The sequence below is a fragment of the Dromiciops gliroides genome, chromosome 4 (assembly GCF_019393635.1).
Source record: "Dromiciops gliroides isolate mDroGli1 chromosome 4, mDroGli1.pri, whole genome shotgun sequence".
In the NCBI taxonomy this organism is placed as follows: Eukaryota; Metazoa; Chordata; class Mammalia; order Microbiotheria; family Microbiotheriidae; genus Dromiciops; species Dromiciops gliroides.
This window is the reverse complement of record NC_057864.1, coordinates 388169324-388194755: the sequence shown is the minus strand read 5'-3', so window position 1 is coordinate 388194755 and position 25432 is coordinate 388169324. Positions and strand designations below refer to the sequence as shown.

At 40.2% G+C, this 25432-nt stretch overlaps 1 protein-coding gene across 2 annotated transcripts in view; it reads right to left on the bottom strand.

Annotated features, from left to right (window-relative positions):
* SASH1 (SAM and SH3 domain containing 1) overlaps positions 1 to 24950 on the bottom strand; it is a 236753-nt gene extending 211803 nt beyond the window's left edge. For both annotated transcript variants that reach the window (XM_044000447.1, XM_044000450.1), the window contains exon 1: positions 24046 to 24950. In XM_044000447.1, the coding sequence (XP_043856382.1) occupies positions 24046 to 24153 (108 nt within the window). In that variant the 5' untranslated portion in view covers positions 24154 to 24950. The remainder of the gene's footprint in view (positions 1 to 24045) is intronic.
* Between the last annotated feature and the right edge of the window lie 482 nt (positions 24951 to 25432).

Here is a 25432-nt window from a genome sequence, read left to right as displayed (position 1 = left end):
TGAAAAATTCATGGATAAACACTCAGTGGGGAGCAGTCCTCTTAACAGAATGGGATAGGGATGATTAATAAGATGTGGGGTTTTTTTTAAGTTTCCACTTCCATCTTAGCTTATAATATAGTTTCTCTGAAAGCTTTTTGATTCTTATAAAAGATACAAAATAAAAGCAATCCATCCATCCTGTCCCGTAGCAAAACAAAATACTACCACTATCCCCCAAAAAAATCTGAAGTCGAGTAAAATAATGCATGGCACAAAGCCCTAAGAGCATATAAAGCGCTTCAGCATTGTAAGTATTACTAATTTTCTCTTTACCCTCTACCACTTTTTACTTCTCCGGGCCTCTAGTGAGAAAGGGTGGAAGGTATAGCTGCTTATCTCTGACTTACCTAGGATGCTCAATAGCGTTCTAAATAACATCTCTGCTTCCTAATGGGGCTGTGAAAGGTTCGACAGGGATGGTGCCCCGGTTATAATAAAGGAGTCTCAGGCAGTGCGTTATCTAACGTTTTCATCTATCCACCACTCTGGGCCCCACATCATTCCTTTACTAGCAGCTCCCTCCCAAAGCCCACCCTGACACAAAGGTTTTTTTAAAAGTCTGAATTCGAAAGTAAATGAAAAGGAGGTTCGTTTTCCTTTCTTTGGCCATCATTTCCAGAACACCAAAGGTCTGCTTTGAACCCCACTTTACAGAAATTCAGTTCAATTCACATTGATGAAGCCCCTATTCTGTGTAAATCATTGGGTCTTTGCTGGACATGAAAAAAAAAAACCATAAGACGAGGGAGAAGGGAGGGGAGAGAGAGAGAGAGAGAGAAAGGGGGGGGAGGGTTGAGAGACTGAGAGAAAGAGAGGGGGAGAGAGAAAGGGGGGAGAGAGAAATTTTCTTCCTACCTAGCAATTGCTAGTATTTCTAAATGGTTATTTTGTGAGCTCTCTCATTCAACTCTACCAGTTCTATCAAGTACAAAAACATTCTGGAGCATCCATACCTCCTATCCTTTCTTCCTCTTCTTTATTTGCCTTTATGCTAATAACACAGACCAGGATCTCCTCTCTAGAATTAGGAATTCCTTTATACCATCCTTAATGTACATAGCAACCAGAACATCTAAAGATTCTCAGTTTTGTTTCTCCATCCACCAAGGAATTAGGCTGGGTGGGAACAAGCCATCTCACATTCCTATTGTCCTTTTTTTTCCCCTTCTTTCTCTCACCAGCCAAAGACTTTTGAGGCAATCTGTCCCAACAAGGCACCAAGCTACCCCAGATTGTAAGCCTCTAGAAAAATGTCTATCCTATTTTTTTACACTAGTGATGAATCATCAGAAAAATATTAAAATAACCACAAAGCAATCTACTATTTAACAAGACTCTCAAGAAATAAATAAAGTAGTCAGACAATGAATAGCAGGTCACTTGCCATCTTCTACCAATGTGGATAGCCTTCCTTCTTTAAAGGAGAGCTTTAAGGCTAAGCTCTGAAACATCAAGAAAGTGTGGAATGCAAGGAAAAAAATAATCACCACAAAGGGCTGATCATCATAATGTGCTGATGATGGAAATTCCTAGTTTTCTGGTTTGCAAGGAAGTTTTCTACCCCACCCCTCCATTTTACCTGCATAAAAGGAATTTTAAAGGGACATATGGGAAAGAACAACATGTACCCAAAGAGTATTAGAAAATCAAAAGCTACTGAATGGGGAGGAAGTAACAAAAAGTAGTTTTAAATACTACCCTAGATACTTTTACCATTGCTGAAAATAAAAAAGTTTCTTACAACTCCCCTATCCCCCTCCAAAAAGAAGAAAGAAAAGAAACTTTCCGTTTACTTGGATGGGCTACTTTATAAATGTTAAGCAATATCAACCATAAAGCATTGTGCTTACTCTATGCCAAGCACTGTGCTTGGCACTGAGAATGCAAAGGAATGAAGAGGAGAGATTTCCTGCTGTCAATGAGCTTCAATTCTACAGCAGAATTCATCAGCATAGTCCCACAGTCCCACAGTATGTTTCAGAAAACACCTAGGGGGAATGATTTATTAAGCACCTAATATGCACCAGCATTATGTTTTACCCTAAATTTGACAGGGCCTAGGACCTTTATCCAGTCTAGTCATGGAGTGACATAGATGCAAATATCTCTAAAACCCTAATGGGGTAGAATAAATACATTAGCAAGTCACAAAACAAAGTGCTAAGTAAATCTGATTGTGGGGAGGGGGGTGAAAACAGGGAAGGATTGACAGCAAACTTCAATTAAACACCTATTATTATGTGCCAAGCACTTTGTGAAGTGCAGAGGATACAAAGAAAGGCAAAAGACAGTCCCTGCTCTCAGGAAGCTCACAATTTAATGGAGGAGAGAGTATAGATATATGTTCTATGTATGAAATTTATATCAACTATGTATGTGTGAACAAAATCCACACAGGATAAATTAGAGAATCCATAGAGAGAAGGCACTAGAATTGAAAAAGTCCAGCAAAGACTTCCTTTGGAAGAAGAGATGTTTGAGTTGATATCAAGAGACCAGATGCAGCCCCCCTGTGCAGGAAAGTTAGCTTCACTTGAAAGCAAAGAGTCACTTAAACAACCTCAAAATTACTTTTTCTCTTCACTGATAAAAACATGGACAGCTAGGTGAATAAAGTGCAGGGCCTGCAGTCAGGAAGCCTCACCTTTGTAAATTTAAACCTGGCCTCAGACACTTACTAGCTGTGTGATCCTGGGCAAGTCACTTAACCCTGTTTGCTGAGTCTTCATGTTCAAAAAAATAAAAACAAACAAACAAAAAACTGGAGGGGCATATAGGTGGTGCAATGGATAAAGCATCAGCCCTGGATTCAGGAGGACCTGAGTTCAAATCCGGCCTCAGACACTTGACACTTACTAGCTGTGTGACCCTGGGCAAGTCACTTAACTCTCATTGACCAGACCCCCCAAAATAAAATTCTGGAAAAGGAAATGGCAAACCCACTCCAGTATCTTTGCCAAAAAACAAAACACAAAACAACCTAAATGGGGTCATGAATAGTGATACAACTGAAATGACTTAACAACAACAAAAACAAGGCTAGATTTGGATTTGTTCCTGACAAAAGAAGAGGTTGTTCTTTCTATTTTGCTCAATTATGCTCAACCAAAACAACTCTGGCTGCCTGATCAATTCAGCCTGCCAACTAAGTTGCATAAATACAGTATTTATCTTGACCAGACTAGCAAATTCAGGATTCAAACCAATCTTGCTTTGGCTTGTTCACTTGGTCTTTTGCTGATACAATGAGATTAACTTCTTCCCCTTAAGGAAGCATGACTTATATCTCTACCTTAAAGCGTAGGAACTGAAAAAAGCAGTTGTAACTTGTCTGCACATTGCCAATTCTAACCAGGCATCTCCATGATTCTTTGGGTAACTTCCAGATCCAAGATTCTATAAATATGACCAATTTCTTCTAAATGTGCTCTTCAAAATCTTTCTGCCTTGTTTCTGGGTCACTAGGACTTTGGATGGTGAAAAATAAGAGTCAAAAAAAAAAAAACCAAAACTACCTGTTTGTGAACGGGTTCCTTGGGCTCTGACTTGCCCTCATCTTGTAGAAACACAACTTAATTTCAGGAAAATAAGGATAATGTTGAAGTCAGAGGACTTAGGTTCAATCTCTGGGTAACTATAAGTAAATTCCTCTGTGTCCCCTGGCTTCAGGTTCATCATCTGTGAAATGAGGTGAGGGTGGGGCAGCTAGGTGGCACAGTGGATAAAGCACTAGCCCTGGATTCAGGAGGACCTGAGTTCAAATCCAGCCTCAGATACTTAACACTTACTAGCTGTGTGACCCTGGGCAAGTCACTTAACCATCATTGGCCCACAAAAAAAAAAAAAGAAAGAAAAGAAAAAAGAAATGAGAGGAGGGGAGGGAGGAAGGAAGTAGACTACATGGCTTCTAAGAACCTTCCAGCTCTAGGGCTTGAATTAGGTAATTCTAGAGGTACTAAAGGTGGTATTCACCTATGGATTAAACCAGCAAGAACCATAAGGCTCTTGTTCCCATAATAGTAAGGTTTTGTTGTTATTTTTCAGTTATGTCCTATTCTTCATGACCCCATTTAGGGTTTTGTGAGAATTGGAATGACACTGTCTGCTGGGAGGGATGTTGCGCTCTGGACTGAAAAGAAACCATGTGACTTTAGCATCCAGAAGTGACCTTTTCTGGGGTTTTGAAGATCAGATAGGTGTCAGGAAGTGATGTTTGCCGCCATGGGTACTGTCAATCAGAGCTACCAACCAATTAGCTTGGAGCCTGTGTGTGTGTGGATGTCACTGTTTCCTGTTCCACAAGAGGCTTCTGGGAGGAGTGAGGCCTTTCCTTTTGGGACCTCAGCTTTCTAGGAGGAGCAGCTGTTGGGCTCTCTTAGATAGTTAGATGAAGTTTGCTTTTTACACCTCTCTCTCTCTTCACTAACTTCTGGTGCACTTTAATATATACTTAAAAGTCTAAACTCTTGCTAAAGCTTCTAATTAAGGTGACCACTCATTAGATTATTAGACACCATAGCTAGAATTTTAAGGCCCTTACAGATTGGGTGACCACAAGGAGAATGCCGAATCCTGTGAATCTTCTGATCTTCAATTGAGTAAGGATTTCCCCCCTGATTTCCCCATGTGCTGTCATCTAAGTTATTAAATTAGTTGTTAAGCATATCTCTTTAACTCTTAAGTAGGCCTTTTTCTAATTTTAAGCTCCTATTTTCAATGGATCAAAAAAACCTTCTAAATTTTAGCCTTGTAAATTTGCTTTTTGTGGCTATTCACCCAAGCCAGGATTTGACCTGTGTGTATGCTTGGTCCTTATGAATTCAAATGTTCTATTCCTATTTTTATTTTTATTCTTACTTTTCTTTGTGTTATAGTGAGGACATTTTTGAATTATAGAAAGGGGAATGATGATATTACATTTCGTATCATTTGAGGCTCCCCCCTTGAGAAAATAATCTCAGCGTGGGACTCTTAAAAGCTACCTGATTCAGCCAGGCATGACAAAAGCAAGGCTGATCAAACTGTGTTTTATGTGACATAAAAAATATTTTAGTTTACTGGAAAACAAATGATTAGAGAATGGATCTTTTGACCACTTCACTCTGAAAACTCTACAAATAATCCTATACTTGGAGTCCCCCAAAGATGTAATTTATTGGGAACTATGGAATAAAGGGAGCAAGGATCTTATACAGGAGGAGACATCAGTTTTTTTCAGATTCTAACACTAAGCATTTCTCTAACTATGCATGCCTGGAGGAATGACCCAGCCTCTAAAAGCCTTTGTCCCCCTGGCAGTTGGGGAAAGGGGAGTCCAGGCCTGAGTTCGAATCCAAGGCTGATTCAAATTGCCCTGGTCCCTCCCCAGCTGAGCCAACATGTTTGAGTGTAAGTGCTTCGGCTGTGCAGCACATGGAAGAAATGGTCCTGCCCCTTCCTCTCAGGACCCCACCTCCTACTCCTCCCATGGCCATGCCCCTTGATCCTCCCTAGACCTAATCCACCTCCTCAGGTCCTGAAGTTTGTGCTTGCAAAGCCTCCTCTACTGCACTCCCAGCTTCTACTCAGTTACCAGAACAACCAGCCTCAGCCCTAACCCAGCCAAGCTGTAATTCGTGACTCAACCTGCTGTAATTCTCCCAAACCAACCTTAGAAAATCTTTTAAATTCCAGATATGCTCATTTTGTTAATCTGCTTTTGTCTTTAATTAGTAACCTTATAAAGCATTGTATAGGAAAGGACCAACAGAGAAAATAAAGGGGTTAAAGAAAAACAAGAGAAACTTAAACTGAATAAAAATGTAAAAGACAATCATCATATTTCAAGAATCTGCTTCTGCTGCCATAAACAGGGACATATTTTTACAGAAATGTAGAAGTAAACTGCTAGGTATTAATGTGAGAGTTGGGGATTTTAGATATAGAAATCAAAAATGTTCAAAATCACATCAGAGAAATAATGTTAGTTCAATGGTTATATAAGGATTTCTATGCTATGACATCTACATTTTGAAATTAATAGTATGGGTTTATTTTCATAGAGATTTTCATGCTTTTAAGATTGCGTTTTATACTTAGCTTTAAAAAAGAGGAATATTTGCAAAAGCATTTTATATTCATGTGATTAAATTTATATTTTGTAATACTCATTAATATTAAGTTCATATTCATTTAGATTTTCTACAGTTTGAATTTCATTGTCTTTATTCTTCCATGTGTATTTTGTTCTATTCATCTGTCTGAACACCTGAAAAGACTGGCATTCTATGACTACACCAGAGGACATCTCAAGAATCATCTGAGAAAAGACTTCCAAAGACTTAAGTGGACATTTTCCTGTTTTCCTTTTCCACATTGTATACACCTGTTTTGTAACAATTGGAATGACGCCACCTGGCTGGAGACTTACTGTAGCAAAGCTCTGCCATGAGGGGAAGGCGCCTGAGGCAAGATGTTGCTCTTTGGCGCGACATTTGCTTGTGGGAAGAAGAGGGGGCAAGGCTGGCGCTCTCACTCTTTCCTGAGGACTCGGGTGGAGAAGGGAGCTAGAAATGCACTCTCCCTTTAATAGATAGGAATCTAGGCCTCTCTCTCTCTCTTCACCAAATTCTTTATTCTCCTTAATAAATGCTTAAAAGTCTAAACTCTTGCTAACGCTTCTAATTTATTGGCGACCACTCATTAGATATTTTAGACAGACTAGCTAGAATTTTAGCCCCTTACACTTCATAATGTCCACTTACTAAAGGGGAGTGCCCCCTTTAGGTTTTCTGTTTGTAATGTCCACCTGAAAATAGGAGAGTGCCCCCTTTAGCCTTTGTCAATGCGTTGCTTGAGTTCTTTTTTTTCTCTTTCATTCCCTTTACTAGTCATAAGTTTCTGTAATGTTATTGCTTCACATGAGGAAACGCTGTTTCTTTACATGAAGCACCGGGGAGGGAGGAGGGGGCGGGGGGGCTGTGAGAAATTAGAGTGCTACCAACTTGCTGAAAAAAGAAATTGCAGGGAAGCTCAGGCCATGAGAAAAAGCATGTGACTTGGCATCCATGTGTGACTTAGTGTCTGGAAGTTACCAGCCAATTAGCTTGGAGCTGTGTGTGAGGATGGCCTGGCTTCCTTTTTGACAGGAGGCTTCTGGGAGAAGGAGGGAGGAGCGAGGCCTTTTCCATTCCTGACTTGGGCTTGGCGGGTGAGATGCTGGGGTCTCTTAGATAGTTAGATGAAGTTTGCTTTTTACCCTCCCGCCCCCCCTCTCTCTCTTCACTAACTTCTGATGCACTTTAATAAATACTTAAAAGTCTAACTGTTGCTAAAGCTTCTAATTTAAGGTGACCACTCATTAGATTTTAGACATCATAGCTAGAATTTTAGGCCCTTACAGTTTTCTTGGTAAAGATAACTTGAGTGGTTTGCCATTTCTTTCTCCAGCTCATTTGACTGATGAGGAAACTGAGGCAAACAGGGCTAAATGACTTGCCCAGGGTCACACATCTACTAAGTGACTAAGGTCAGAATTGAACTCAGGAAGATGAGCCTTCCTGACTCCAAACCTGGCACCCTATCCAGTGTACCACCTAGCTACCAATGTGAAGGCTTATAGGAACTCAATCTTCCATTTGCCTCAGGACTATCTTTAATATTCTTATGACAAAGGAAAACATAGTCCATGCCAGAAAACAACATTCCTAGCCACCCTATCATGTACTAGATGCTCTTTCCCTGATGACCATCCAACCTCAACCAAACACAGGGCCAAGCAGAGGAAAAGGATAACTTCACCTTCAAAACTTTGCCATCAGTAAACAAACAACCTCTCTTGAGTTGTACTAAATGTATCACGCAGTCCACAACCATGCCAGCTGGGTTCACCTCAGTTGTCCTTGTCCCAGTCAGCTACTTTTATCCAGGTCATTCATTCTCCTTTCTCAATGAGGTCAGTCCTTGGCTCTCAGTCCTCTCCACCCCAATCCCTGCCATTATACAGAAGAATTCAACACAAATTGTCAATTTCCTATTTAAAAGATACCTCCCTGAGGGAATGTTTCTTTTTTTTCATTATTTGTATCCCAATTGCTTAGCAGAGTGCCTGGTACAGAGTAGGTGCTTAATAAATATTAACTGACAAATTGATTGGTCCTGGGCAAGTATTTTTGCCTTTTCTAAAAGGACTGGAAAAGCTCATGTGCTTTCATCTTTAAGAATAAATAAATAAATGAAGCTAGGTAGCATCCATTCTTCCCTGTGGAAGCAATAGCCAAGGAAATTCTGTGCTCCAAAAACCACATCTACCTCTTTAAAAACCACAGAAGTGGGAGATAATTGGAGCATCTTCCTCTTCTCTGGCCACATCCTACACACCATGTGGCTTGCTGCTACCTCCAGAGACCAAGCCCTGGCCCTTCTTGTGACTTCCCCTACCCCTTCCCCCGACAGTATTTTAGGAAAGTTCCAGCCATGCCTTAGTTCAGTCCTTTCCCTTGGGACACCTTTTCAGTGTCTCCCCAACAATTCCTCCTTACCACCCTCCCACTCCCATTCGCTTCCAGTTCCTGAATCACCACATTTCTGTGCCTTGTTTCCCCCATTAGAATGTAAGCTTCCATTCTGCCTTGACTTTTATATTAATATTCCTCAAGCTCAGCACAGTGCTTAGTCTATATGAAGAGATTAACAAATGCTTTATTCATTCATTAATTCAACCTCCAAAACTCCCAGTATCCCTCTACTCCTTTTTAATCCTACACAGGAAGGATCATATACTGGATCTGAGTATCATCATTGATGACTGTTCCACCTCTATGATACAGAACTCAGAAGGATGGGGGGGGGGGGGAGGGATTGTGGTCATTTGTTTATTTGTTTGTTTTTTGTATATTTGGGTTTTTTATGTTTGGTTTTGTGGGGCAATGAGGGTTAAGTGACTTGCCCAGGGTCACACAGCTAGTAAGGGTCAAGTGTCTGAGGCCAGATTTGAACTCAGGTCCTCCTGAATCCAGGGCTGGTGCTTTATCCACTACACCACCTAGCTGCCTCTAGTCTCTGGGCATTTTTTTTTTCTTGCCTTTCTTTCATGCCTGGAATGCTCTCCCTCCTCATCTCTGCCTACCGACTTCCTTCAAGATCTAATTAAATATTCATCTTTAAAGAAAGCCTTCTCTAAACCTCTCAAGTGACTTAATCATCTTTTTATTATTTCTTAGATTTTCCTGTGGATAACTTCTTTATAGATTTGTTTGCTTGTTGTCTCTCATTAGAATGTGAACTTCTTGTGGGCGGATTTGTCCTTTTGCGTCCTTAAGTACTGTCTGTCCATAATGCTGCTTAAATGTTTACAGAATTGAATGCTCATGGGGAAAAAAAAAGCACAACCATGCCAGCTGGGTCACCTCGGTTGTGCCCTCAGTGCTATCCATTAATCCTTTGATTCTTGCCTGACAGACTGTAAACAGTGTTGGCTCCAAATCCGTTTCCTCACACCTCTTATACCATTTCTTCCTTATTCCATCTCAGCCTAGGCCTGTGCTTCCCACTGTATTGAGAAACAGAGGAGAAAACTCCCATTTCCCCTTCGCTCCATACCTTAAAATCTTCCTTCATCATCTCGCTCTTTTTATCCAGTGTCAAGGAGAAAGAGGTGATCCTTCTCCATGCGAGTGCTAATTCCTCCATTTGACCTCTTGATCCAATACCTTCTTCCCATCTCATCTCCCTGAACCATGACTTTATCACCTTCAATCTGTGTCTAGTGGTTCTCACATTCTATTTACAACACAATCAGGTGTCCCCCATTCTAAGAACAAAACCAAAACCAAAAAAACCTTTTTATTTGAGCCTGAGGCCACCCTCATGCCATCACTCCCTAGCTCTTCTTCCTTAAGTCATCACTCACTGGGTCTTTTTCCTTTAACAGTCAAATTCCATTTCAAAGCATTATCTACATCCCTTGTGCATCTCCCACCCATTTACACAATACGTTTCACCTCCACCACTCAACTGAAAATACTCTTTTCAAATTATCGCGGGACCTTTAATTGTAAAAAATCCAATGACTTCCTCAGTTCTACCCCTTGAGCTTTCTGGCAGTCAAAACCACATCTTCCTCCTAAACGTTCTTGCTTCCCTCCGCTTGTGTGACAATGCCTTCTCGTTGATTCTCCATCTTGTCTGATTTCCTCCTCAATCTTTGTGAAAATCATCTTTACCTCATGTCCACATGTGTAAGTTGCCTTCAATTCTATTGTCCAAGGTCATCTTCTCTTCTTTATACTTTCTCCTTTTGTGATCTCTTGGGTTCCACAGATTCAATTATCATATGTGTGCATGGTTTCCAAATTGATATTCTGACTCTAATCTTTCTCCTGATTTCCACACTACGTATCAACTGCCTACTGGTCATTCCACTGGGATTTCCCACAGGCACCTTAAACTCAAAATTGTCCAAAATAAAACTCATATCATATAAATAAAACTCCCTCTTTGATGATTTCCCCATCTTTGTTGATGACCACATTCATCCCTTCATTCCCCTGGTTCAAAAACATGGAGTAATTTTCTAGGATTTAAGATATAAAATACTTTCTTTGGTACTTGAAAACTTGCACAATCTTTCCTCAGCCTAATTTTCCAGGCTTACAGCATATGACACTCCCCCATTAATTCTAGGGTGCAGCAAGGCTGCCTGCTTGCTCATCCTCACAGGTGACATTCCAACAGTGTCTTTGTATAGACTATTCATTCATACCTGGATTGTACTTCCTCCTCCCCACCAACTCTTAAAATCCCAATGACCATCTCCTATGTGAGACTTCTGCAGATTACCATAGATGTTAGTGCCTTCTCCCCAGTTTGACTTTCTCCTTATTTTTTTATATACTTAACTATGTGGATGTTTGCCTCCAATAATATTTAAGCTCCCTATGGCCAGAGACTGTTCTTTTATCTTTATAATAGTAAATATTAGTAAACCCTTTCATAATACAATTCACATCTACTTTTCCAGTTATAGTTCTTGTTAATCCTCTTCATTTACTCTCCATACTATTCAAAATGGCAGGGGGCAGCTAGGTGACGCAGTGGCTAAAGCAACTGGCACCTGGATTCAGGAGGACCCAGAGTTCAAATTTGAACCTCAGACACTTGACACTTACTAGCTGTGTGACCCTGGGCAAGTCACTTAACCCTCATTGCCCCCCCCCCAAAAAAAAGACCAAAACAAACAAATGATACTAGTCAAACCCACTAGCTATTCTCAATATACAGTATTAGATTTCCATCAATACCTTTGTTTTTGGTTTTTTTTTTTGTATTAGGTTTTGTATTTGGAGGTTTTTTTGTGTAGGCATTGTGGGTTAAGTGACTTGCCAGGGTCACACAACTAGTAAGTGTCAAGTGTCTGAGGCCAGATTTGAACTCAGGTACTCCTGAATCCAGGGCTGGTGCTTTATCCACTGCGCCACCTAGCTGCTCCACTTTTTATTTCTTTGCACCCAGAACCTAACACAGTGCCTTTCAAGGAGAGATGATCACTAAATGGTGACTGAACTGTATTTTGGGGTTCCATCATACTGAACTCCACCAGGGTATGAAGGAAGTAGCAGACTTATAAAGGACTCATAGCCAAAAGGAAAAGGCACTAGATTTGAATCAGCAATCTCGTTCAAACCTCAGCACTGTTATTTACTACCAATGTAGTGAATAATACTTCATTTCACCTCTCTAGGCTTCCGTTTTAGACTAGGTGGCTTCTAAGTACCTTCCCCTTTTAAATTTTATAATTCCAACTAGTCAGATTCAGTAAGCATGGTATTGAGTATCTTCATGATAAGGAGGGTTCTCACAGAGAGCAACCTCTCATCAACCCCCATCTTTCCACATGCCCTTGGTTAAAGCAGACGCCAGCCCCGGACTATGAGACAGAGGTGCTTCCTCCGGGTGAAATACTTTCTAAGTGCATGTCCTTACTTCACCTTGAACTCAAGTAAATGAACCTGAATAAACTAGGCTGGCAGTCTGGAATTTGCAGTCCCCAGCACACAACTAGTGAAGTTAAAATATGCCAGGGATGCAGGTTTGAGCCATGGAACACAAATCTCAAATTACAAAGAGTTGATGAAGAATAGGTGACCATTATCAAGAGTGGTTATAGGGGTAGGGAGGATGGAGACAGTGCTGAGAATTCCTTGAGAGGTTCTCTTACTCCTCAGTGCCCTCCCCCTACCACCCCACCCCTTAAAAGAAGAGCTCATTCTACAGAACCAGAAATAGAACATGTTCAATAAAATCACTTATATTTCAAAGAGATGAGCCTTGATGATATCAAGAATATTAAGGCTATTTATCTCCATACCATCTCAACTCTTTCTATGGTCCCTGTTCCTCTAAGGGCTTTATTACAAAGAAACACCAGCTAGGATTGCACCACTTCCCAACCTCCCCTCACTGAAGTGAAGCAAGAGGCTGAGGAGTCCTGTGTTTGCTAATTCTGGTTGCATAGATGTGGTGTGGATTTTGGTACAACCTAGCTTTTTATTCTTTGGTAATAGTGCAGGATGGGGGAAAGCTAGGTGGCTCAGTCAGAAGAATCATTCTTCCTGAGTTCAAATTTGGTCTCGGACACTAACTAGCTGGGTGACCCCAGGGAAGTCACTTAATCCTGTCTGCCTCAGTTTCCTCATCTGTAAAATGAGCTGGCAAAGGAAATGGCAAACCACTACAGTATCTCTGCCAAAAAAAACTCCAAATAGGGTCACTGAGCAGCAACAACAAAAATTCTAAGAAGGGGTTCATAGGTTTCACCAGGAGATGCCAAAATGATCAACAACACATACACAAAATGGTTAAGAACCCTTGGACTAGATGAATAATAATCATGACATCTCATTCCTTTTCAATGACTAGACACAGCAATTTCATAGATTTATTCAATGGTGGAGTTGAATGAGACCTTAGAGTTCATCTAATCCAAACTCCTCATTTTTATAAAGAGGAAACAGAGGATCTGAGTGAGGTAACTACCTGCTCCCCACAGGTAGTAAGTAGAAAAGCCAGAATTTGAACCTGTCTAATACCCTATTCATAATTCTTTCAAGACACCACCCCACTAATGAGGGGGTGGTTTCCATTTACCAGCCTGTCAATAACATTGCAAAAACAAGCAAATGAGTTAAATTTTCTGCTTCTTTAGACTTGAAATAGGACCGAAAGCAACTTTTCCTTGTTTTAGGGCTAATTACTTCCCATTTGGTGACTAGAACTTCCCTCACTAGAATTCAAAAATCAAAATGATTTGGAGCTTTTAAAGAAACAGCTATTAACAAAACATGGGAAATTTTACAGGCAAAATTTAAGAAAACCAAACTAGACAGTATGTTCACAAAGAATGGATAAAATTATAAAACTGGAATCATCAGTTTGAGTGCTACTTTGATATTTACTAGCAAATCAACATACAGAAATATTTATAGTAACTTTATTTTTTAACAGTGGAAAGCAACTGGAAACTTAAGGGGGGTGCTCATAAAGTGAGGAATGACTGAACAAATCATGGCATATGAATGTAATGAAATAGAAAATCATTGTGCCATAAGAAATGAAAAATTGATAGTTTGGTGTAGACTGGGAAGACTTGTAAGAACTGATGCAGACTGAAGTGAGCAGAACCAGGGGGATAATTTACATAACAGCAACCTTGTTAAAGACCATCAACTTTGAAACTTAAGAATTCTGATCAAAGCAATGACTAACCATGATTCCAGAGAACCACAGATAAAGCATGCTACCAACCTCCTGGTAGGGGATGAACTTATGATACAAAGATATGTTTCAGGACATGGAGAATGTGGAAATTTGTTTGCTTGAATTATGCATGCATATTTGTATCGAGGTTTTTTTTTTTCTTCTGAGATTGAGGGAGGCATGAGTTAGACAAAATAAATTCTTGTTAATTGGAAGATGAAAAAAATAATCCAAAACAAACTCTTAATTACCATGGTTCCACTAAATACACTGAATTTTTAGGCTCAAATAACATTTTAGGTAACAATTTAGATAGCATTTTTAATGGGAAATGATGTTCCATTACAAATACCTTCTTAGGGGGCAACTAGGTGGTGCAGTGGATAAAGCACTGGCCCTGGATTCAGGAGGACCTGAATTCAAATCCAGCCTCAGACACTTGACAATTCCTAGCTGTGTGACCCTGGGCAAGTTACTTAACCCTCCTTGCAGGCAAAATACAACAAATAAACAAACAAAAAAAAAATCCCCAAATACCTTCTTGATCCTTCCTCTACCGTGAAGAGCTTGGGTGTTTTAAATGATTAATTCTGCCTATCTCTAGGAGTGAGAAAAACTTCTCTTGCACATATCCTCCAACATAAGTGTTATTTGAAAGATTTTTTTAAAAGGCAAAGAGCCAAAATAAAATTAGATGTACATATTCAAAATTAAGTGACCCCTTGGCTGAGAAGCCAAAAGCAGATACCAATCCTATATTTTAAAACACAAAGTGAAAAGAAATTACAGTTTCTGAAAAAAGATAATTTTTTAGAACTAACATATTTCAAATAAACACTGCCTTGCAAAGTATATATATTTGTCCAGAGTTTAAATTCTGTACTTTGATTTTCAAATCAAAATTTTAAGCAGCCAAGTTTCTAAAATCTAATACTCTTGTCCCTTCTAAACTTAGGATCTTTAGCTTTGATATCGATCCAATCAAAGGAAACTGCAAGGGTGTTTTCCTCTCATGTTTATTTTATAAATTAGGTGAAAGAATTTTAGGAACCATATGCAATTTCCTACAGTTCTCTCCACAAAATCTTATTCTTAGTTTGGGATATTCCTCTTATACCACAGATGGTATAACAGTAACAATAACAATAATAATTAAAACAACAACAATAAATGTGTTTATACACACATATGTATATGTGTGCATATTACGTAGGAAAACCCAGTCTTATGTAACTGTAGCAAGAAAAAAATATATACTACTTGCTTTGTCTCTATTAATTCCCATAAGGTAATACCATGCTGAGAAAAGAAAAGAGCTATGGTTTTGGTGGTTTCCAAGGGTTTATTAAAAAATAAATCAAGGATTATAGATACCTATTTGTATTTTTCATTAACACTTATTTATATTAGCATACCCATTGAATTTGCATATATGACCTTGGCTGCTTACTGGTGCCAGACTTATCCTCATAAAGTTGTAATTTACATTTCTTTTTACTCCTTTACTTTCACTGCCTTACCATAGAAAGCAGGACTTGACTAGTCTAGTGAAAGACTAAAAAGAGATGGGTGGAAAGAATCAAACAGTTCCACTGGAATTTCAAACACTACTGTTGGCTAGAAAACAAACATTTGGTATAAGATATGGGCTGTCTTGATATGAGAGTTGCCAAAGAACCTCATTAAAAAAGGACTTTTTAAAGAAGAAAAAGGGTTGGCCTCAAGGACAATTAAAGTTATGGTCTGCAGCCAAAATGTCCAAGAGGACAATTAGAACACTATATACTACATTATCATTATTTATTCTTCTAATTATTGTTGTTTGTGATAGCCAGCATTTATGTAGCGCTTTAAGGTTTAAGAGGCACCTAGATGGTACAGTAGGTAGAGAAAATGAACCTGCAGTAAAGACATCTTCCTGAGTTCAAATCTGGCCGCAGACAGTTAATAGTCCTCATGACCATGGACAAGTAACATAACCCTAATTGCTTCAGTTTCCTCATTCATAAAATGAGTTGGAGAAGGGAAGTGCAAACCACTACAGTATCTTTCCCCATGAAAACCCCAAATGGGGTCACAAAGGGTCAGACAGGATTGAAACAAACTAGACAATACTCTCTCATATGTATGTGTGTGTGTGTATACTTGTGTATGTGCATGTGCAGGCATGTGCATACATGTGTCTTACAACAACCCTAGGAGGTAAGTGCTATTATTATCCTCATTTTACAGATGCTGAAAAGAAATTTGAGAAAGGTTAAGTGATTTTCCTAAGGTCATAAAGCTAATTTATATTTCATTAAAAATAGAAATGTTGGGGCACCTAGGTGGCACAGTGGATAAAGCACCAGCCCTGGATTCAGGAGTACCTGAGTTCAAATCCAGCCTCAGACACTTGACACTTACTAGCTGTGTGACCCTGGGCAAATAACTTAACCCCCATATTCCACAAAAAAGAAAAGAAAAGAAAAGAAATAGAAATGTATAAATAATCTGGAAATAAGAAAAGACATTTGAGAAGTCAATATCTTTAAACAATACATTGAACAGAGAAGAGAGACTACCAGTCTTAGGAGTTTTTGTCTGCGGATCTCCTAAATACCAAGATTCTTCAAAACATTGACCCTTTGAAAAAGACATCTATATTGAGGGCTCTGGTGTGTAACAAAAAGATACTCTGAGTCTACTTTCTTGATAAAGAATTGTTCCCCTGTGTAACACTTAAGAAACAGAAAGGATACCAAATAGCTAAGATACACAGAAGAAGCTTTGTTACTCACCTCTACACTGATCACCATTTTGGTCAATTATTGAAAGGGGAAAAAATTTGCCAAGTGAGGTTTCCCTATATGATTTTCAAAAATACCATTTTACATCACTACAACTAGATAACCAAACTAGATGCTAGATCACCATCTATAAATTTGCATGTTCCTCCTCTAAATTCCTTTCTAGTTTTAAAATCCAATGATCTTTGCTACATAGTATTACTACACAAACATACTACATATTATATAATCTAAAACAGAGTGCCAAAATAGCAATCTGGGACTTGTGGCCTGCAATATAATAGGGACCCCTCCTATAATTGGAAAATGTTTGACTAAATAAATAAAAATACAATTTGTTGTTGTTCAGTCATTTCCAACTTTTCAATTCCATTGGGGTTTTCATGGCAATGATACTGGAGTGCCATTTTCTTCTCCAGTTAATTTTACAAATGAGGAAACTGAGGCAAACAGGCTTAAGTGACTTGTCCAGGTTCACAGAGGTAGGAAGCGTCTGAGACTGGATCTGAACTCAGAAAGATAAGCCTTCCTGACTCCAGGCCTTCACTCTAGCCACGGCAACACCTAGCTGTCCATCATGTTCTGTAATTTCATTAATATCCAATTCAGATTGCAACTACTTACTGCCTTTATAGAGAAACTTCATGAATTTGTAGTAGCCATTTCTTCTTCATTAAACACCAAAAATCTGATTCAACCTTTGGCTGATGAGATAAACTTTGACTATAAATAACTAGCGGCCTTTAAGTTCTCTATGATTATTATATCCATAGGGGAAAAAAAAGCTAAATATAGTTCTTTATCTACATCATACATTTTACCTTTCAAGAAACATAATTCCATTATTTTTATTATGTTTTCTATTACTGACCTGCTTAAGGATTTAAATAGTTACTTCTAGCTTCACTTCATTCTAAATCATAGTTTATAGGATCACAGGATTTAGTTCTCTAAAAGATGATGATCTAGTGTGATCTCTTTTTGCAAATAAAGAAACTGAGGCCCAGAATACAGAAGTTAATTGCCCAAGATTACAAAAAGCTTTTAATAGATAAATTGCAAAGTCATTTAGTTTTCTTTGGAGGAAAACAGCTGTTTTGTTTTGTTTGTTTGTTTTTTTTAAGTGAGGCAATTGGGGTTAAGTGACTTGCCCAGGGTCACACAGCTAGTAAGTGTTAGTAAGTGTCTGAGGCCACATTTGAACTCAGGTACTCCTGACTCCAGGGCCGGTGCTTTATCCACTGCGCCACCTAGCTGCCCCGAAAACAGCTGTTTTAAAGTGTTCATATGTGTTATGAGTGTTTATGTGTCCTTTGTTAACATGTAATCTTAGAATACCTTGTTCTAAAAGTCTGACATCCTTAAACTTCCTAGAAATAGTCGAGGTAGAGTTAAGCAATATGTCCCCAAAGCTGAAAGAAAAAATTTAAGTGGGAAAGTATAATATAGCCCTAGCCCTCAGATTATTTGAGGCAAGGAGAAAAGGTTGGGGCAGTGGGCAAGGGACAGGAAATAGAAAGGACAAACAACTGATAATACTTAGGAAACATGTACGTGGGATTTGAATAAGAGATACAGGCCGTGACGTCATCAAGCTTATATAAAGAAAAAGAAGAAAACATGGACTAAGAGACTTCTATCTAATAAAAGCAAAAGACAAAGAGGTAGGGGCAGCTAGGTGGCGCAGTGAATAGAGCACCGACCCTGGAGTCAGGAGTACCTGAGTTCAAATCCGGTCTCAGACACTTAACACTTACTAGCTGTGTGACCCTGGGCAAGTCACTTAACCCCCAATTGCCTCACTAAAAATTTAAAAAAAGTTAAAAAAAAAGACAAAGAGGTAGTTGGGGAAGGTCAAATGGGAGTTGCAAAGGAAGGACTAGGGAAGGTTGAGAGTCATTGGAGTCAATCAGAGAGAGAAGGTGAAAAGAGGATTCTGGGACCTAAGTAGGGCAGGTAGAGAACAGCAGAAAAGAAAAGGCAGACATATTATCAATCACTGTTAAGGCCGTTAAAGCAAGGCTGAGAGGAGTAGAACCTTTGGCAGGAGAGATGTTTGACTTGGGCTCTATTCTGTCACCTTCTGCTTTGTAAACTAGGATAGATCTTGGTAAGGGATGGGCAAAAGTACTAATTGTCTTTATCCAGTTCTAAGTGATATCAATAATGCTTTCTTTTCTCCTTCCAAATACCTTACCTTCACCTCACATAGAGCATGCTGGGAAAGACTTAAAAGGTTAAGAAAGAATTAGGATGGTCCCTGTAAGCCAACCCCAGGCTTACAGTATGACTCTTCAGCCTTTGGAAACCTTGAGCTCAACCTACATGTACTAGCATTTTAAAGAAAACTAAGATTTCCATAGAACTCAAAGCCAACTCAAACAGCCCTTCCCCCATCTACTTGAACTATAAAGAGGGATAATAGGGAAATTTGAGTGACTCACTCCAGATACTGAGGGTGAATAAATGAACAAGGCTCAAGGTCTCTGAAAGGTGGGTGATCCCTGTGAAAGACAGTGTAGATCTCTTGATCTTTAGCTGATTCTCTCATAGGGAGGGAAATGGCTTACTTTACCTAGAATGATAAGACAATCCTTTACAATTATCCCACTTATCAAGTCAGGGCAGGAGAATCTGAGATATAACCAGATAGCATTAATTTCATTACCCCTCCCCCCAACTAGAGCACACTTCTATCCTACATAAATTCATTGGGGGGGGGCAGCTATTTACTAAGTTTTTCTAACTGCTGGGTGTAAATTGCAGGAACCAGCATACGAGTAACAGTAAAGTGTGGAGGGGAAGTGACAGAAATTCAAAGATAAGGTCAATGAGAACTGCTTATAACTTTCTTCCCAAACACAAGCTGCTAAAGTGGCAAAACTGAGGGTAGTTGAATTTTTCCCCCTTCCCATATTCTAGCAGGCCCAAAAGGGGAAAGGGAAAACTCTAGTCTAGATAGAGACCTTCAATGCTTACTGTGACCATGATTCTCCTCAAGACACCAAGGAAAGGACGTTTGTTTATTTATTTATTTATTGTGGGGCGATGAGGGTAAAGTGACTTGCCTAGTTACACAGCTAGTAAGTGTCAAGTGTCTGAAGCCAGACTTGAACTCGGGTACTCCTGAATACAAGGCCGGTGCTTTATCCACTGCGCCATCTAGCTGCCCCTAAAAGGAGGTTTATTTTTAAAGGAAACAAAAGAAAATTACATTTTTAAAGCATGAACCCTAATTTTTGCATTGAGAAACAGACTCACCATATTGATAATCCACTCACTGGATAATAAGATCATGAGTAATTAAGGGTCCGCTATTTATAACAAACCAAATATTTACCAGCTAATACTATTTTCAAAGTGACTGCCCAAAGAATAAGGAACATCTGGAACCATTTACCTACTGAATGAAAGGTAGTAAAGGGCTAAAATCACACACTATTCTCACTTTCATAATACTTCTCAGCAGAAGCCTCATTCCATAATGGAAAATGCCATGTACTCTTAGGAACTCAGAGTGAATGTTTCAGAGTTATTGCATAGCATGCTTCCTATGAAGAAGTTTTAATTATACAAACCTTACAGTGATTTCATAAGTCGCAAACATGTTTCAGTTGGCATCAAGAATCTATTAAAACAGCATTTGGGGGGCAGCTAGGTGGTGCAGTGGATAAAGCACCACCTATGGATTCAGGTGACCTGAATTCAAATCTGATCTCAGACACTTACTAGCTGTGTGACCCTGGGCAAGTCACTTACCCCTCATTACCCTGAGAGGAAAAAAAACACCAGCAACCAAAAAAAAACCCCACAACATTTGGTTAATAAGTCCACAAGTATTTGCAGATAGATTTAGATCTGCCCCCTGCCCCTCAAGAAGCTTAGTTTCCTCTTGGACTTTCCATTTCTCTCCATTTACACTTCTATTATTACTTTTATTTTTAGCATTTATGGTAAAAAACCAAAAATTTATTAGAAGCTGAGCAGAGCTCAGGATGAAGGGGTCTTTTTGATGAAAACATGAATTGTGTCATTTCTTTAAAATTACAGTGGTAAAGTCATAACCAAAAATCCTTTATTTAACAACTAATTGGGCACCGGTACAACTATTCTGTGCTAGTACAGATCCATTTGCTCACAAATATTTATTAGTGTGCCTACTTCATGCTATGAGCATGTATTTTTCACCTACCATTGAATTCAAGGACTCATTCAAATATGTAAATGATTACATATTTATTCGATGCCTATTAACTAAAGTCAATGGAGCCATGGATGGTGGGGTTGAATTGGCTACCTTGCTAACAAATAAGTTTTTTTTAAATCTCTATCAAACAGGGGCAGCTAGGTGGCACAGTGGATAGAGCACTGGTCCTGGAGTCAGGAGGACCTGAGTTCAAATCCAGACTCAGACACTTAACACTTACTAGCTGTGTGACCCTGGGCAAGTCACTTAACCCCAATTGCCTCACCCCCCCCCCAAAAAAAAAAGCGGTTATGAATGGAAAAGGAAGTAGGCCCTCGGTATCAAAAAACTCAAGCATTCTGGGTAGACTCCCATTAGAAAGGATTTATGCAAGTTATCAGCATTGAAGGCCCTGACATTCTACCATGGCCAATAATATCATATTGCTATTTCACTTTAATATTCCCATGGAATTATTCTGTAAGCAATTTTCAAATCCTAACTCTGAGAATTGTAGGACTATATTATGAACCTCTCTCAACCTTGGTTTCCTTATCTGAAAAGGGAAATAAATTATACTTTGTACTACCTAACTTACAAACTTGTGGTGTAATAGTGTTTTGTAAACCTAAACACACCTAATAAATGTGTTATTGTTATCTGTTAACTTTGAAGTTAGATTTTTAGCTTAAAAATCTAATATTTAGATTACCTAAATGTTAGGTGCTAATATGAGTTGTTCTAAGATTAAAAAAGAATCTTTTCACATTGCTATCAAGTTAATTTGAGGTGGCAAGTATTAGAAGGATAGTCCTGCTGAAATGGAAACAGCACTAAAAATCTGGGTTCCACTCTCCAGTTCTATTACCTTGGACCAGACACCTCAGCTTCCTTATCTGTGAAGTGGCAACAATAAAACATATTCAGTCTGCTTCACAATATTTTGCCAGGATCAGTTGAAACAAGGACAGAAAACCACTATCATTATAATATAGCCATGCTCAGATTTCACTATCAGTATAAAATAAAGGAGTTAAAAGGCTTCTCTCTCCCCCCCACCCCCCAATACGAATAAGAAAAGCTTGGCAGGTAGATGGCTCCATGGATAGCAAGCTGGGCCTGGAGTCAGTAAGACCTGAATTCAAATTCGGACATACTAGCTGTATGACCCTGTGCAAATCACTTAACAAGAAAAGTTAACTCAGCTGTAGGTGAAAAACATGACATTCTCTGTTCTTTGATAATATCCCAGAAGCAGCACTAGAAAAGAGACTCAAAGTAAGTAGAATAAGTTTCTGACATTCAGAACAGCAATAACTCCATTATAAGGTTTTACATTTTTGCAGTCAAGGTGAAATGTCATACTCTTCTGCTCTAAATCTGGACTCTTTCCTGTAGGCATGTTCACAAAAGGGGTAAGACATGTCCTTTCTAGGTTAAATTACTACATAGTTTTGCTAAGGAAAGCATTCAACGAGCTAAATGTACCCTAAAGGAAGACAAGCTATAGAAGGGTGGTAAAACACATGTGAAAACAACCTGTTTATGGCAGACTTTCCATACTTTCCAACCTTAGCCCATGCTATTAGTTTTGAAAGAAGTACATGTTTTCTTCCCTCCTGAATCTGCCCATTGAATAACAGGTTTGATCTCCTTCTGCCCCACCCATCTCTAAGTCAGCCAAACAAGACTTTGCTGTAACTGGCCAAACACAGTGCTAAAACCTGCCAGGGGAGAGAAAACAGCTCTTCAGTAAATGCCAGCCTACTTCATGACCAGCTCCCTTCCTGCCGCCCTCCTATCTCCTCCCCTTTCTTCCCCTACCTCCAACCCCATTAACTCTGATCCCATTCTTTCATTGGAGGCATTAATCAAAATATAGTGGCTATAATAGGATGTTACAGAACTGAATTTCCCATTTTTGTAAGTTTCTAAGTAGGAATGAATATTTTGGGGGAAGTAGAAATTATAAGGCATTTTTCCTGTTTTAGAGAAGTTTTCAAAACAACCTACCAACATAGTTCAACCAATCTAATGGCACTTGAAAAAAGTTCTTAGGGAAAAACCATGAACATTAATGTAAAACAGTTTTAAAAAACCAACGAACCCCAAAACAGGTGTTTCTTCCAGTCCAAAATTAAGATTCTTAAAATATAAGAGGAAAAATAAGAAATCTATTACTTATCTTTTCCTAATTCTTTAGATGCAACACCAGTGACAAAACAACCAATAGAAACAAATTGAATAACTGGTGGATGAATTAGGGGGAAGGACAGGGAAGAAGAGTAATTTGTCTACTTGAAAAATGTCTACTGTGTATCAATCATCATCCAATCAGTCTTTTCAAACAAGTCTTATGAATGAATACAACACTACAGATGTACTGTATGATAGAAGCAATGCATAATTTTCTGGATCTGCTACTATATTTTGGACATGGATTGAGATAACCTCTATCTTGCCTGCCTCCATCTCTCTCTCCATCTCCATCTCTCTCTCTCTCTCTCTCTCTCTCTCTCTCTCTCTCTCTCTCTCTCTCACACACACACACACACACACACACACACACACACACACACACACACTAACCCACTCTAAAAACAAACAAAAAACCCTACTCATTCCCAGAGTTATTAAAGATTGGTTCAGGTTGAAGCCTAATCCTCTGCATACTTGGGGAAAGCTTCATAATACCCAGTCCAAGAGATATTTTGTTATCAAACATTTTAAATGGCATGGCAACGTAGAATTCACAACAAAAATTGCATTTGGGTCCATAAAAATCTGAGCAACCAACCTACAAGCTGAAAAAACCGAAAACAGTGTAATCTACTTTGAGGCAATTCTGAGTAAAGTAATGGTTGTGTTCCTATGAAGGTCAGACAACAAAGAGACAAATACAAGCAGGGGCCACAAACAAATGTTCTATTGGATCCAACAGGAAGCACTCTTCCTTGGCACTCAATCTCTCTCAGTGACACCTTTGCCTTCTCTCCACCAACTTTTCAGCAGGTGCCCAAGAGAAAACTTTTCCAAACAATAATCTCCAGAGACCAAGGAACTGATGTGATGGCGATCCATTTTCATAGGGGGAGTGAAACCCGATTCCCAAGTGTGTTTAACCCCCAAGCAACAGATCTACTTTTATAAATAGAACAAGACAATGGCTACACCTCTGAATGAGGATGCCCAACGGAGAGTATTAAGCTCGAGCACCACTTTCACAGATGGGCTCCGATCTGCTCTCGAAGGTCTTCACTCATCCTTCCTCTCTAAGTTTCCCAGGTAACTCACCAGTATCCCCATGACATCTGTCCAGAGCCTGGAGAAAGCATCAGACATGATGCTGTCTGGCTCCGCTTCTGCCTCTGGCTCGGGACACGCGGCTTGATCCTGCTCCATGGCCGTGCCCTCTACCTCACCCGAGCTTCACCAGAGCCACTGGTGGGTGGCGATGCGCCTGCCCTCCACCACACGACTCCAACAGTAAACACTTCTCCAGCCCGGCCGAACTGCTTCACCATGCCTTCCTCCTGGTCACCAGTGTGGAGTACAGACAGCTTCCTCAGTGCATGCCCCAAGGAGGAAGAGGGGGCGGGGGCAGCGTCCTCCCAGCCAGATCCGATGCCCAAACCGTGCTTAAGATCTGCAGCTCTCCCCTCGCTCCAGTCGGTCCCGGTGCACAACTCTTCCCGGCACCAGGCAGGGCTGGAGCGCGGACATGCCTCCGCAAACTTTCCTGCGGGAGCTCCAGCCAGCCCCAGGGGAGCCCAAGGCTCAGCTCGCTCACACCACTGGGCGTCCCAATGGGGATTCCCTCCAGCACCGACGCAATCCGCCCGATGGAGAAGGCGTTTCTCCCGGAGCCGGAGACCAGCCCGCGCCCTGTCCGGCCCGCGCCTCCTCTCTTCCGCCCGTCCGGCCAGCCCCGGCCCGGTCGGAGTTGGCCCGCTCTCGTTCAAGTTTGCAGGCAAACCCCAGGCCCCCTCTGTCCCGAATGAGCTCTTCCAGTTTCACATGACTGCTCGCTCAGTCTATCTTCCCTCCCACCCCCCAAGCCTAAGAAAGCTTTTTAGCAACAAAAGGTGCTCTGATGTCAGGCTCTTCGCATGGAAATGAGCCACCAAAAGGGAGAACAAACCGCCTGTTGAAAGAGCGGCCCCGCGGAGCTCCCGGCGCCAAGGCTACTGCTGCTGCTAGGCTGCCCTCAACTTCCCAAGCCTGCTCTTCTTCTTGGGAGGGGGAGGGGGAGGAAAAAAAAACCAAAACCCGCTTCTCTGCTTTGCTTGCCCGAACCTGGAGAAAGTTAATCTTTAAACTAGCCCTGCCTGCGGACTTGACCAGGGCTTCAAGGGTCTTTAGTCTCTCTACCTTTCCGCGGCGGAGCCCAACAACTTGAGGAATTTCAGCCCTGCCCCTGTTGGGCAAGACTTGGGAATAAAAACAAGTGGAAAAAGCTTGGGCATGAGCCCTCCCTTTTCGTTCGTAGTAGCGCTACCACCCAAGCCTCCACCACTACGTCTCCAAGCCCCTAACCCCGGCAGGAAAAGGACTTTGGGATATCTGTGGTGCCTTTATATTAAGTAGCAGGAGGACCGGCTGTTTTAACACCACGTGTTATGATGGTAACACAGTCGACAGACACACCTGTACGGGTTTTCCAAAGGGGAAGGATTCGTGA